This window comes from Ictalurus punctatus, chromosome 6 (assembly GCF_001660625.3).
Source record: "Ictalurus punctatus breed USDA103 chromosome 6, Coco_2.0, whole genome shotgun sequence".
NCBI classification, from domain to species: Eukaryota; Metazoa; Chordata; class Actinopteri; order Siluriformes; family Ictaluridae; genus Ictalurus; species Ictalurus punctatus.
The window spans coordinates 16102512-16116590 of NC_030421.2; the positions used below are offsets into that span (position 1 = coordinate 16102512).

The 14079-nt window shown below is 38.2% G+C and overlaps 1 protein-coding gene across 2 annotated transcripts in view; it reads right to left on the minus strand.

The window, feature by feature from the left end:
- The window catches only part of cacnb4a (calcium channel, voltage-dependent, beta 4a subunit), a 37994-nt gene extending 26045 nt beyond the window's left edge, over positions 1–11949 (minus strand). Inside the window, exons 1-2 of one of the 2 annotated variants that reach the window (XM_017469310.3) lie at positions 11547–11949; positions 10186–10269 (exon numbers count right to left, since the gene is read on the minus strand). In XM_017469310.3, the coding sequence (XP_017324799.1) occupies positions 10186–10269; positions 11547–11609 (147 nt within the window). In that variant the 5' untranslated portion in view covers positions 11610–11949. Of the gene's footprint in view, positions 1–1539; positions 1846–10185; positions 10270–11546 lie in introns of those variants that run through there. The other variant, XM_017469312.3, reaches the window with a different exon arrangement.
- Between the last annotated feature and the right edge of the window lie 2130 nt (positions 11950–14079).

Consider the following 14079-nt stretch of genomic DNA (forward strand, 5'->3'; position numbering starts at 1 on the left):
AAGTTTTACACATCACCGTGGCACCAAAGCCTGCAGCCTCTTGTACTTACCTACAGTTTATGGTTTTTATGCTACACTATATGGCCAAAGGTTTGTGGACACCTAAGCAATTACACCCAACAAGAACAGATGTGCTTTTTGAACAACCTGTTCCACATTTAGTCCCCCCTCCCCCACAACCCCACTTCTGGGAAGGCTTTCCACTAGATTTTGGAGCGTGGCTGTGAGTATTTGTGCTCATTCAGCCACAAGAGCATTAGTGAGGTCAAGCACTGACATCGACCAAGAAGGGCTGGTGCGTAGTCAGCATTCCAGTTCATCCCAAAGGTGTTCAGTGGGGTTGAGGTCAGGGTTCTGTTCAGGCCACTTGACTTGGCAAACCATGTATTCAAGGACCTTGCTTTGTGAACAGAGGCATTGTTATGCTGGAACATGTTTGAGCCCCTTTAGTTCCAGTGAAAGGAAACTGTAATACTACAGCATATGAAGACATCCTAGACAATTGTGTACTACCAACATTATGGCAACAGTTTGGGGAAGAACCATATACGAGTGTGATAGTCAGGTATCTATAGTGGCCATATAGTGTATATATGCCTCAGTGACCAAAATCCAGGAAACTTCACAAATGTATCACTTCATGAAAGAATTGAAAGTCCATCCCACAGACAAAACTTCAAGGAGCTATCAGTAGAGTCGATGAGTCAGACTGGATGTGCTTCTTTTAGCTTGGTGTCACTATCTAATGATAAGAAGGCAAACCTGCAGTCAGTGAAAAGGTCTAAATGAATTGTGGGCATGTGGTAAATGTTGTTTGTCAATGAAACTACCAAATTGGTTAGCTTTGCATGAAAGGAAGTGTTTTTCTTGTTTGCTGTTCACAAAAATATTTTTCAGGGTTAACCCTTGAAGTAAAATAGCACCAAAACTTGCTCACAGATATAAAATACGATCAGAGTACACTAGCTAAACCATAAGCACAAGCCCTGCAGGAAGGAATCTTATAGTCTCATATTTGATAAGTGGCTTTCTCTGTCATTTCTCTTTTCAAGCTTACGGTGAATGAAAAAGATTGGTACAATGTGTAAAACATTGCTCCTTTAAATGAACTCCGTATTTAAAAAACATACTTGGTTGAAGGCACCAATGTGAGTGATAGCCTTGAAAATCCACTCCGTAACGCAGAAACCACACCAGACATGCTGTGTAGTGAGTGGCTGTTCAGTGACATGGAATAACAGGCTGCTGTTTCACTGCCCTCCCCCAGGTCCCTCATTACACACAGCTTCCAAGGAAGAGAGAATGCATTTCATGGAGAAAATGAGCAGGTGTCACTGACACACACTCACAAAACACACAAGTCTTGTTCCGCTGTCCACTCAGTACAGCTATATCTAGATGCTGCATATCTTCAGCTACCTTTGTGTATGTATGTGTTGATTGATATTTATATAAAGCCACCAAACACTCTGAACATGGAGCTCACCTACATGCAAACACCATGGTACATACAGACCCATGTGTCTCCCTCTTACTTACCGCCTCCGAGTCTTCAAACCCATGCAGGTACAAATTGTCATACATGGAGGTCTGATATCCCCAAAAGTGTTTCTTATTCGAAAGGTTAATGGGCGGGTGCAATCCCCGTCCCAGCAGAAAGACCGCCAGAACAAGGATGCCAGAAATACGGTGGTATCAGTCTTCTTTCCAAAACCTGCTCTCACGCAGATGTTTTCATGAGCATCAGGTCTGATCCTTCACATCATATAAGGCAAAGAGTATCTCCCAAGAGGCAGCAGAGACCTCACATTTTATCAGCGTTGCACATACAGTGCAGGAGAGTGGAGCTTTTCTCAAATCACAGGCTGATGACAATGCAGGGGGAGGAAGGGGGTGTTAGCTGCTGATTGGCTGGCACCAACTCCAGTCACATTGGCCAAGTGGTCTCTCTTCCCTTGATGGTGAATAATAGGGATAGAGGAGGGAATGGGTCTCTAACCATCCTCTCTTAAACCACTGGGGCCTATTTCCTGTATTTTCCCCCACACCCTTTCTATTTTTTTGCCTGCTCTCTCCTCCCTCTTCTTGGCACTCCCAGCTTTTCTTTATATTCGAAGTCTCAGGGTCTTGCTGAGATATGATGTGAGGTCACACCTCAAAAAAATTCATTTTCTCAAAAGCAGAATTTTTTTTTCCAACCAACATTAGTACTATTAATTAAAATCTGTAGCTTCTTGGAGATACGTGAAAAATAAAATTAAAGCTTAATAATTAACCATTTTTCTGTGTAGCTGCTAATACCACTGCTTTGTGTAGAATTTTATTGTCCCTTTGTGTAGAGTGATGATATAATATCTGTCCTACAGACATAGTAACATATAATATACCCTACAGTATATGAATAGAATATACCCTACAGTAATATAGAATATACCCTACAGTATATGAATAGAATATACCCTACAGTATATGAATAGAATATATCCTACAGTATATGAATAGAATATACCCTACAGTATATGAATAGAATATACCCTACAGTAATATAGAGTATACCCTACAGTATATGAATAAATTACAAACCAGAAGTATTTGTGTATGTGTGTGTAGGGAGCACTATATTCATCATTTTGTATTCGTATTCATCATTTAATCTAGTGATGTAATGGTAGGTTACATTCATATCATATAATTATGACCAAATAATCTACTGGGATCTACTGCTGATAATTACTGCATCACACTCTGGAGGGAATGAAGACAGTGGAACACAACAGCCCTCTAATGTTCAACAGAGAAAGTGCAATAGTCCAAGATTGTCTATTCTGATAAGGGGAGAAGGGTTTTTTCACCCCTTAAACACTGGTGGATCAAATTTAACCTGAACTGCATTAAACTTCAGCATAACTGCTTTGTTGGAGCTCTGCTGCTGACAATACGAAAATATAGTGTTCTTCATTTTATTTTATTTTTACATTTTGAAGTCCATTATATGTGCATTAAGTAGATAGAATAAAATAGATATAAATAATAGAATAAAAAAGTTGTTGTTTTTTACACTACCATACTGTTTTGATATATGTTTTGGACTAAACTGGACATAAAGTAAAGTTGCTACATATACTGAATCAAAAAAAAAAAAAAAAGAATATTTCAGAGATATTATGAGTATTAGCCATATATTTAGTAAGACTGTACTTTACTTAAAATGAAACTTCAAGTCAGTCTAAAAACTGCTGTGACCCTTTAAGCTATATAGCACATCTACGTACAACACTTGTCGATCAAAATAGACTGTGATTTACAATAAAGTGATGAGTTAAGTTATCTACATATAGTATTAGTAAGTATTTACTTACTATAAGAATTTACTTTATACTTGTTTCTTCTGCTGCTTGGGCATATTAACAAATCATAGCCATGAAAAATAAGCGGTTGTAAAATTAATTTGCATTTGAATAAGCTGAACAATAAAACAAATAAACATTACATTACACACCAATCAGCCATAACATACAAACCACTGACAGGTTAAGTGAATAACATTGATTATCTCGTTACAATGGCACCTGTCATGGGGTGGGATATATTAGGCAGCATGTTGAAGTTGATGTGTTTAAAGCAGTGGTTCTCAAACTGGGGGCCAGATGGTGCCAGGGGGGCCGCATAGAAATTCTACAACATTACTTATTTTTATTTTTATTTTACCTGTATGTAAATTGGGATCATCAATTATTGAACCATGAAGTACATAAAAATGAGAAATATTAATCGATTAAATAAATTATACACAGCACACTAAGACACACACCAAACACAGACTTCCATTGATATACTAGTGTACTGTTAGCCACACGTTGATAAAACCTAAGACTATATAGGTAGGATACAGTCTACCACTTCCTGTGCTCGTCTTGGACTCATACAATCATGTTTGATTGATTGTACTCTTTGATTTCTTTTTCTTTCCTACACTTTGTCTGTATGTATGTATGTATGTATGTGTGTATATGTAACTATAATGAAAAATGAGAATGGTATTGTTGCTATGTGACAGGAAGTATGTTTTCTTTCTCAATAAAAATATTTTGGAAAAAACAAACAAACCTAAGAGTATTTAAAATGGATAAACTTTTAGATAGAGGACGTAGTCTCTTAATTGAGAAAGTTAATACAGGAAAACCTAGCGTGAAAAAAATGAAATTGTAAAAATTTTATGACTCTAGGGGGCCACAAAGGGATGCACCCTACACAAGGGGGGTCTCACACTGAAAAAGCTTGAGAACCACTGGTTTAAAGGAGGGAAAATGGGCAAGTATAAGGATCTGAGCGACTTTGACAAGGGCCAAATTGTGATGGCTAGATGACTGGGTCAGAGCATCTCCAAAACCGCAGTTCCAGTGTTTAGTACCTACCAAAAGTGGTCCAAGGAAAGACAACCGGTGAATCAGCAACAGGGTCATGGGTGCCCAAAGCTCACTGATGCACGTAGGGAGCGAAAGCTAGCTCATCTGGTCCGATCCCACAGAAGAGCTACTGTAGCACAAATGTTGCTGAAAGTTGCTGAGGTTCATGTTGACTATGATAGAAAGGTGTCAGAATACACAGTGCATCACAGTTTGCTGTGCATGGGGCTGCATAGCTGCAAACCGGTCTGTCTACTGCCTACAATGCCTACAATGGGCACGTGAGCATCAGAACTGGACCACGGAGAAATGGAAGAAGGTGGCCTGGTCTGATGAATCACATCATGTGGACGCGCATGCATCACTTACCTGGGGAAGAGATGGCACCAGGATGCACTATGAGAAGAAGGCAAGCCGGCAGAGACTTGCCTGGGCAATGTTCTACTCGAAAACCTTGCATCCTGGCACTCATGTGAATGTTATTTTGACACGTACCACTTACCTAAACATTGTTGCTAACCAAGTACACTCCTTCATGGCAACGGTATTCCCTAATGGCAGTGGGCTCTTTCAACAGGATAATATGTCCTGCCACACTGCAAAAATTGTTCAGGAATGGTTTGAGGAACATGACAAAGAGTTCAAGGTGTTGACTTGGCCTCCAAATTCACCAGATCTCAATCAAATCGAGCATCTGTGGGATGTGCTGGACAAATAAGTCTAATCCATGGAGACCCCAGCTCACAACTTACAGGACTTCAAAGATCTGCTGCTAATATCTTGGTACCAGATACCACAGCACACCTTCAGAGGTCTTGTGGAGTCCTTGCCTTGACGGGTCAGAGGGGGACCTGCACAATATCAGGCAGGTGGTTTTAAAGTTATGGCTGATCATCATATGTGACCTTGCCAATAATCTCAATTTGATCTAAGTGCTCTCAGCATTGGCTGATATAAACTTAGAAAATTTGTATCCTCCTGTTTATATGTGCCATTGTAATATTGTATTTCAAAGGAGATGGTGGGGGACACCCTGGATGGGTTGCCAACTCATCGCAGGGCACAACTACACACTTATTTACACACCCATTCATACACTACAGACAATTTGGAAATGCCAATCAGCCTACAACGCATGTCCTTGGACTGGGGGAGGAAACCGGAGTACCCAGAGGAAGCATGTGGAGAACATGCAAACTCCACACATACAGGATGGAGGCGAGACTCAACCCCCAATCCTGGAGGTGCATTTATATATATATATATATATATATATATATATATATATATATATATATATATACATATATATATAATTTATTGTATAGTATTTATGCATTATGTTTATGGATGCACAAAAAGCACCCAATTAAACTACAGTCCTACATTAATAATAAAAACTCACTTTCACTGCACCTTGTGGTTTCTGTTACTCACTGCCTTTTGGAATATTATTTTACTTGTCCAACGCGGCCTCATTACAAACAGGTCACTTCCATTATAATAAACGACAGAAGTTACACTGCAAGCATGCAAATACAGCATATAATGACAATAAACTGAAATTAAACTAAACGTTTTGAGTAGCTTGCACTAGTTTCCCCTGCCCCTTACACACAGTGGAGCATTTTGGATATAAACATAACTTTGTCTTTGTGCATCAGTTTGATTTCCGCGGTGTTTAAAATGCCTCCCTGCCTTAGAGGACTTGGAGGTTACACACTTTCTTCCTCAGTCTCGTGATGATTTCACCTCCATCTGATGAGGACTGAGGTCATGTTGGGAATAAAAGGTAATGCTGACAGAAAGTAAACTGTAGAAAGTCATTATCGGTGACTCTGGGTGTCTGCTAATGCTAGCATGCGTATGACCTCATGTGCCGTCGTGGCTTATGAATCAGGTTAGTAAAAAAAAACGCTAGTGATATATTTGAGATGATATTACCTTTCTAAAATCCACACACTAGACGGTAGTGCAGAATGCAGAGTGTAAGTGTATAGTACTTTATTTGGGACACAACTTTAGTGTTTACTCTCCGAGGCGTTTTCTGAACAGAAGTAACGTAATGAGTAAAGCTCCCCTGCGCCACGCACAGACCAACTAATCGATAATGAGATTCGTTGACAACGATTTTCATAATCGATTATTATCGATTTTATCGATTAGTTGTTGCAGCTCTAATATATATAAAACTGCTTTCGGTTCCACACTTTCATGCATTTCATCATATTTTGAACTTTGTAAGCATATCCCTCTTTTTGCTAGTTAAAGCCTACAACCCCAATTCCAACAAAGTTGGGACGCTGTGTAAAATGTCAATAAAAACAGAATGCAATGATTTGCAAATCTCATAATCCCATTATTCACAATCGAACATAGAAAACATATAAAATGTTTAAACTGAGTAAATGTACCATTTTAAGAAAAAAATTAAGTAATTTTGAATTTGATGGCCGCAACACGTCTCAAAAAAGTTGGGACGGGGCAACAAAAGGCTGGAAATTAAAGTGTTACTAAAAAGAAACAGCTGGAGGAAGATTTTGCAACTAATTAGGTTAATTGGCAACAGGTCAGTAACATGATTGGGTATAAAATCAATGATTTGCAAATCATTGCATTCTGTTTTTATTTACATTTATTTACATTTTGCACAGCATCCCAACTTTTTTTGGAATTGGGGTTGTAAATCTCTTATTACAAATTGTGTTCCTAATCCAAGACAAATCTGACTATCAAACAATCAATTAAATTTTCAATTCAATTTTATTTGTATTGTGCTTTTTACAATGGATATTCTCTTGAAGCAGATTTACAGAAATATATAAACACAGGATACAGATTTTAAGTGAGTGGATTAATCCCTATTGAGCAAGCTGGTGGCGACTGTGGCCAGGAAAAACTCTCTAAGATGATACATTCATTAGGAATATTATTAGCTCGGTGAAAATAATCATGAATCATGACTGAACTAATGAAAAACTAAATGATGTTAATAAACAACATAATAAAGATCATGAAGGACAGAGTTACCACGTCAGTGTTAACTGTAGTCTGCTGGTGAACTGTTCAGGTTGGTGTTCATAGGATACAGCAACATTAATAATAAATAGATTAAATAAAAAACAGCTCAGTAGCTCATGTAGTGCACAGCTCATGAACTACTGTCACTCATGACCAATAATGTTAGGTCAACAAAGTTTATTACACCTTAGTAATGAAATCGCGCACTTAACTCTTTCTTTGCATGTATATATGTCACTTTTCAGCTTTATTAAACCGTACAGAGTCTAAAAAAAATTAGCCTATTTATTTCTATATAATTATGTTTATTACCACATGTCTATTAAATTAAATGTTGACAACACCTAACACTAATGACCCAATGATAGAAGACAATTAGGCTGTCTAAATCCCAGTGCTGAGCACATACATATTTCCTAGTGATTTAGCTGTGGAATTTTGACTAAAATTAGTTATTTATTAAAAACTGAAGTAAAAACAATGTATTTTCTGAAGTTTTTTTTTTTTTCTTCATTAAATGGTTTTGGGTTTTAAAGCATGCTGTGTATAAAACGTTACCTACAAATACCTATTGAAAAATAAATAAATATTTGAGGCAAGACCAAGATATGATTTAAAAATTGTGAAAAACTGTCCTTGTCAATTATGGAGTTGTGACTGTGGTTCCATGCAGTGGAGATCTGACTAGTTTCCATGGCTGCAGCTCAGTGCCTGAGTCATATTCCTTTACTGAGGTATTCATCTGCGTCAACACGGGGCCACTCTTTTGTAACTCTTTTGTAACAATTATATGAGTGGGCTTAAGTTTATAGAAAAAAGGACTAAACATGCTGTGCCATTTAGCACGTAGTTTGAGGATTTTTTCCGGTACCAACCATAGGCTCGTTCAAATAAAACTAAACCATGAGTCCCAGTGAAAACCCAATCCACAAAGGCGAATGATTAATGTTTGCAGATGGAGGGCACTGTTTTGACTTCACTGCTAAAATAAAACTTGCAAGCTACTCAAAAAAGGAAGTTCTCAAGACGCAAAGGGACCAATATTTCATGCGCACTGTCGCACTCCTGCATTACACAGATGTGCAGTAACCTATATAAAATAAAAATAAATTCTTTATCCCAGATGAGGATAAAGCAGTTAGTCAGGACAAGCGTACAAATGAATAAATAAGCAAATTAACCAACAGAACATGAAAATGACAAAAAAAAAAAAGATGTACAGCTGTACAGTAGCCTTGTTATCCCAAGTAGCCTTTCTTCTGTACCCATGGCAACTGATGCGTTCACTCTGGTAGGCACATCATATCATAATGACTTTACAACGCAAGAACATTTGCATTTGTCAAAGAGCCGAATAGAGATCTGTTAAAAGCTGCCTGCCTTCCATGAAAGATGTATGAGGGATGGTGAACTCAGAGGCTGCTGGAGCTAGACAAACTGACACAGACATTAAGGCTATTATTCCCTCAGGAGTACTTCAAACTCCATCAGCCTCTTCCAGTTTAAACGCTAACCAGTGTTAATGCATCTGAGACTGTGCCACACTTTACACTAATCAAACTCTGAATCCAATCTTTGGCTCTTGAAATATCACAGAGATACAATAGGGATATATAAAGTAGAAGCTATGGGTTTACAGCTGCTCCTGAAGAAGCAACTGAGTGTATTTTCAAATACATCAAAAAAAGTGTCATCTTCGTGGAGGTCAAGCATTCATTTGGACTAAAGTATTGTGCTATAAAGGAAGTGCTAAAATTATTCCCAGCTAAATGGCTTAATAAAGGGTAAATATTTGTGTTTTCTTATTTAACATTTGTGTTTTATTACACCAAAGGTCCAAAGAACAATCTACTAAAAGATTTGCTTGAGTGTTATCCTTTAGCAAGAGTGTAGTACACTTCTTAAGGGCACTCACCCTGCAAACAATCCTACGCTACATTCAGTAGAAAAAGAAAACAATGACCTACACACCAATTACTGACCCACTGCACTGCTACTTTGTTATTTTTCATACATACATATGCGAGTTATTACTCTAAGATTCACAGTTTGTTTTACTATGAGTCTCAATGCTGTGCTAATAAAGCCTGGTCACTGACAAAGATGGTCATAAAAAAATTAATGACCTGCAATTAAAAAATGAATGACCTGCAATTACTGCTCAAAACAAGCTTTTCGGTAACAGTTTCATCATCCTGCCATTATTTTATTCTTATTTTCCATCGTTCTTCTTCAGTATCCACTTTATCCTGGACACGGCTGTGGTTGATCCAGAACCTATCCCAGGAACATTTTGGGAGCAAGGCAGGAATACATTCTGCATGACATGTTAGTACATCACTGTGTACTCTGCACGCACATTCACACTTGGGGCAGTTTAACATTGCCAATCCACCTACCAGAAAAATTTTAGGAAGCGAGTAATAAACTCAGAGGAAACCCATACAGACAACAACTCCAGTTCAGAATCCAGCTCTGGACCCTGGAGCTATGGGGCAGTTTTGCCACGGTGCTGCCCTTCATTAATTTTCAGCTGGCATATGTAATGTGATTAAGCGCATTTAATTCTTAGGCAGAGGCTAATTTGAACCCACCCAAAAAATATTTATTTATTTATTTATTTATTTATTTGAATGTATATTATTTGCACTCTTTGTTTTGTCACTGCTAGCAAACTTACTTACTGGTATAAATCTCACAATGTAATACTCAGTAGATGTTTAGTAGATAGTGGGATTCTCATGCTCAATGTTCCTACCTGACGGAGGATGAAACTGGTGGAAGTAGTGCTGCCGTCAGACCTCTTGAGACGGCTGCGACGGGAATAGGTGCCTCTGTTGATCTGCAGCAAGAGCACAGGCCATTCATCACACTCTCTAGTTTAGGTATAACAAGGGCACCTTCACACATACCTCCTCCTCTTTCACACACACATGTACACACACATGCACACACACAGCCCTACATTCTGATGCAAAACCATAAGTTGCTGAAACCTGCTGCCACTCAATAATATATTTTGTCATAATATGCTTATGCATAATATTCATAAGCAATATGAAAAGTACACCGAGTATTTATAGGAAGATTATTTCCACTATGTACATTTTGCAGCTAAGTCACATACTGCTTCTACTAAAGGTTCTGTTAACACATTAAAGCTCAAATGCAGAGGAATCAAGGCGTTGTATTTTGGAGTATCGAGGGTGTTAAAGAGGAAAATAGCAAGCTTATGAAAACGTGTCACATCGCCTCCAAGGAGTTTTTGGATGCTGCAGTGGCACAAAGCCACCAGGACGGCGTCTCTACATGGATAAACTGTCCTTCAGACCATCTGCTTACAGTGTGATCAAAAGCAGTCTTCTCAGATTACACAACATACACGCACATGAATAAATATTTCGTTTTATTATTAACCATGATTATAGTCCAACAAGCTAGACTGAAGGATGCGCTTTCAGAACAAAGTGCCTTTCCTTGTCACTGCTCTCATAGCTTTTAGTAGGTATCTTCTACCTAGAAATGTGCATAGAGTGGATCCTTAAAGCTTTCATTTCAAAACTGATTTCAGTCCATTTTACACAATATCCACGTTTCTAGATGAATGATAGGCTACATTTTAAAAGCACAGAAGATGGACAGTACCAACTGAGCATCAAGGAAAGCTACACTTAAGTACTATTGTTTTGGGGGTTTTTTCCTGTGCGTGGATGGAGGAATGGATGAAGTCATTTAGAAATGAATGGACGAATGAATACTAATGTTCAACATTAAACCCAGGAAGAAAACTATTGTCTTTCCTGCTATAAACAGCTTGCTTCATGAATTCTGAAATAAAGCTTAACGACACACACACAATGCATTATGAAATTTTCATAATCAACAATAACCAAAAATATACAGTATATTATAAACCTGTATTATAAAAGATATAAAAGATAACTTTTCCCAAAGATAATATGAATAACGCACATCTGGATGGAACTGAGAACCCGAGATCTCGCTGTAACGCTTCGCAACACTCCTAATATCAAAATAGTAAAGATAAAGCAGTATTATAGAATTGATGCATCCCCACACAGGGCTCCATACAGTCTGTCCTCGTTTAAAGCGTTTTACCTGAAACACGGCTTTAGACGCGCCGTCATTTGTCCCGTGTCGAGTGTAGATGTGTCGGGACATTTGAGCCAGTTCGTCGCTCCACGGAGGAGCCTGTCTCTCTCTTCCGCTGCACTCATACTGAGGAGAGAGATGCACGCTGGCCTCCAGCTTCACCTGCGGCTTGTCGGCTATTTACACAAAGAGAAATAGAGAGAAGCTGAGCTGCCGCGCGCGTTTCCTGATTCTACCGAGCGCGAGCTCCAGCTGTGTGTGAATGTGTACAGAGACGCGCGCGCTCGCCTTTATAGCGCCAAATGAGCTCCTGCGTCATCAGCTAAAGGTCGCGCAGGTAAACGTGGAACTGTCCCTGTGCAATTTCACCACGAGCAGGTGGATTTTTATATCGCACTTTCTTTGCAAGTTCGGGTCTCTCTCTTCTATTTCTCAAGAAATAAACGTTCAAATAAATAAATAAATAAATAAATAAATGTGTAGCATCAATCTAGAGTGGAAATGTTCGAATAAATAGTCCTATGTAATTATAGAAATGGTCCTACCTACAGTATCGATACGGAAGACCGGCACTTCACTTTTACACTTACAGTCATGTGGAAAATCTAAGTGATGAAAAATTTTATTTATTTATTTATTTATGGGGGGCGGGGGCGGTAGGGTACATATTTGGTCAAGCAAACATTTGACACGTGACACATCAATTGACATTTTGTAGTAATTTTCACAATTTAAATGAACAAAAAAATCCAAATAATTCACATGGAGAAAGTAAGTACACCCCTACATTTATCACACCTTCATATCCATAGAATTAGAATCACGTGTTCAGGATTGGGAGTTAGTGAATAGAACCTGCTTATGGAGTGCAAGTGGAACCTGACTTATTGGAAAACTAGGCTGGGGCAAAACACTAATCTGCATCCATAGCAAATGACAAAATGTGGCTCCCCTTATCTGTGTATGGTCTGGGAAGAATCCCTATAGGACATTAGTCCTGCAAGCTACAAAAAATTAGCTAACATAATTACCATTAACATTAAGCTACATCTTATGAAGAACGCTAGTATTACGAATTTGATATCAGCCTAGGTAATCACAGAAATTTGAATGCTTTCCACTATAAATACCATTACAAACCATCAGCTAACTATTAAAACCTTTATTGGTCCTTTATGGTATCCACTTGACATAACATGCCACCGATAGAAGGCAACAAATTACCAATAGAGACCCACAGGGACCACAATTCTCCACCAACAAGGAAACAATTCTCATTATAACCATCAAAACCCATTACAAATTCTATGAAATTTTCAATTATTTGTTGGTTATTTTTAAGTGTAGTTAGCAGTGCCAGGGAAAGTTTGCATCTGTTTAAAACTATAGCTAATCTTGCTTGTTTCTCATGGTGGACAATGGGACCAACTAAATGGCTAAAGATATTTGCTTAGAAAGGGGTGAGCTTTCACAGGATTTCATAGATTTTTCCTTTCATTTACCCTATTTTAATGATTAATGAACTGACAACATTGTTTAAAAAAACAAAACAAAACAAAACAAAAAAAATCTGACAGAAACCGGATGGACTGAGAAGTTCATTCTCTTCACATCAAATTCAATACAAGCCTGTTTGAATCTGTTGAGTCCGAGCCTTCAGTCAAAAGTGGTAACTTGCAACGGTACTGTCAAACAAAACATAGCCTCTTGCTTATAACCATAAACTAATCACTTATGTTTACACATTTAAAGGTAACGTCACAATTTTTCTGTTTAATACTCCTGATCTATACTATAGTTGGCTACCTTGCCAGGATATCAGACATAAGAGTAATGCAATGAAGGTTTTGCTTTTCAGCGTGGTACGTTTTCTGCACGTCTGCAATACTATTTGTGTACTAAATTTAACATTTTATTCATCAGCATGATTGCCTTAATCTTTTCCATAACCATGGCATATTTTGTTCACGTTCATTTTGTTAATGTAGTTGAACAGTACTCCTGCTTAGACAGGCGAGAGGAGAATGAGCAGATTTATACCTAGAAGATTCCTAGAAGCCATTTGTGGCACATAAGCATTGAAGTGATGTGACCATTTCAAGCATTAAGAATACAACCACAAGGATCAGAGAAAGCCAGAGATTTGGTGTTCAGATGAAAGCCATTTTACTAAATATTTAAATTTACTGCTCTGTGAACTGGCTAAATAGTCAGACAATTTCCTCACAAAATGTATACATGACAAATTTTACAGTTATTAAAACCAGAACAACATTATTTGAGGTATTCATATGTGTATTATGTATAATGAATGACTTGGTAGGGTGGTATAGAATTCTAAAGGTCATGCACCCTGGTGTAGATTCTCATGCTTATGTCCATCACAAAGACAGCACTGTCAGTCTTCTTAATTGCACTGCACAGGATCTTGATTGACTAAAGCAGAGGCTCTCAACCTTTTGTAATGAAAGCCCCCCATGCCTCCCCTATCATGTGGCATGCCCCCCCCCCCCCCCAATATTGCAGAAGACCAGGTATA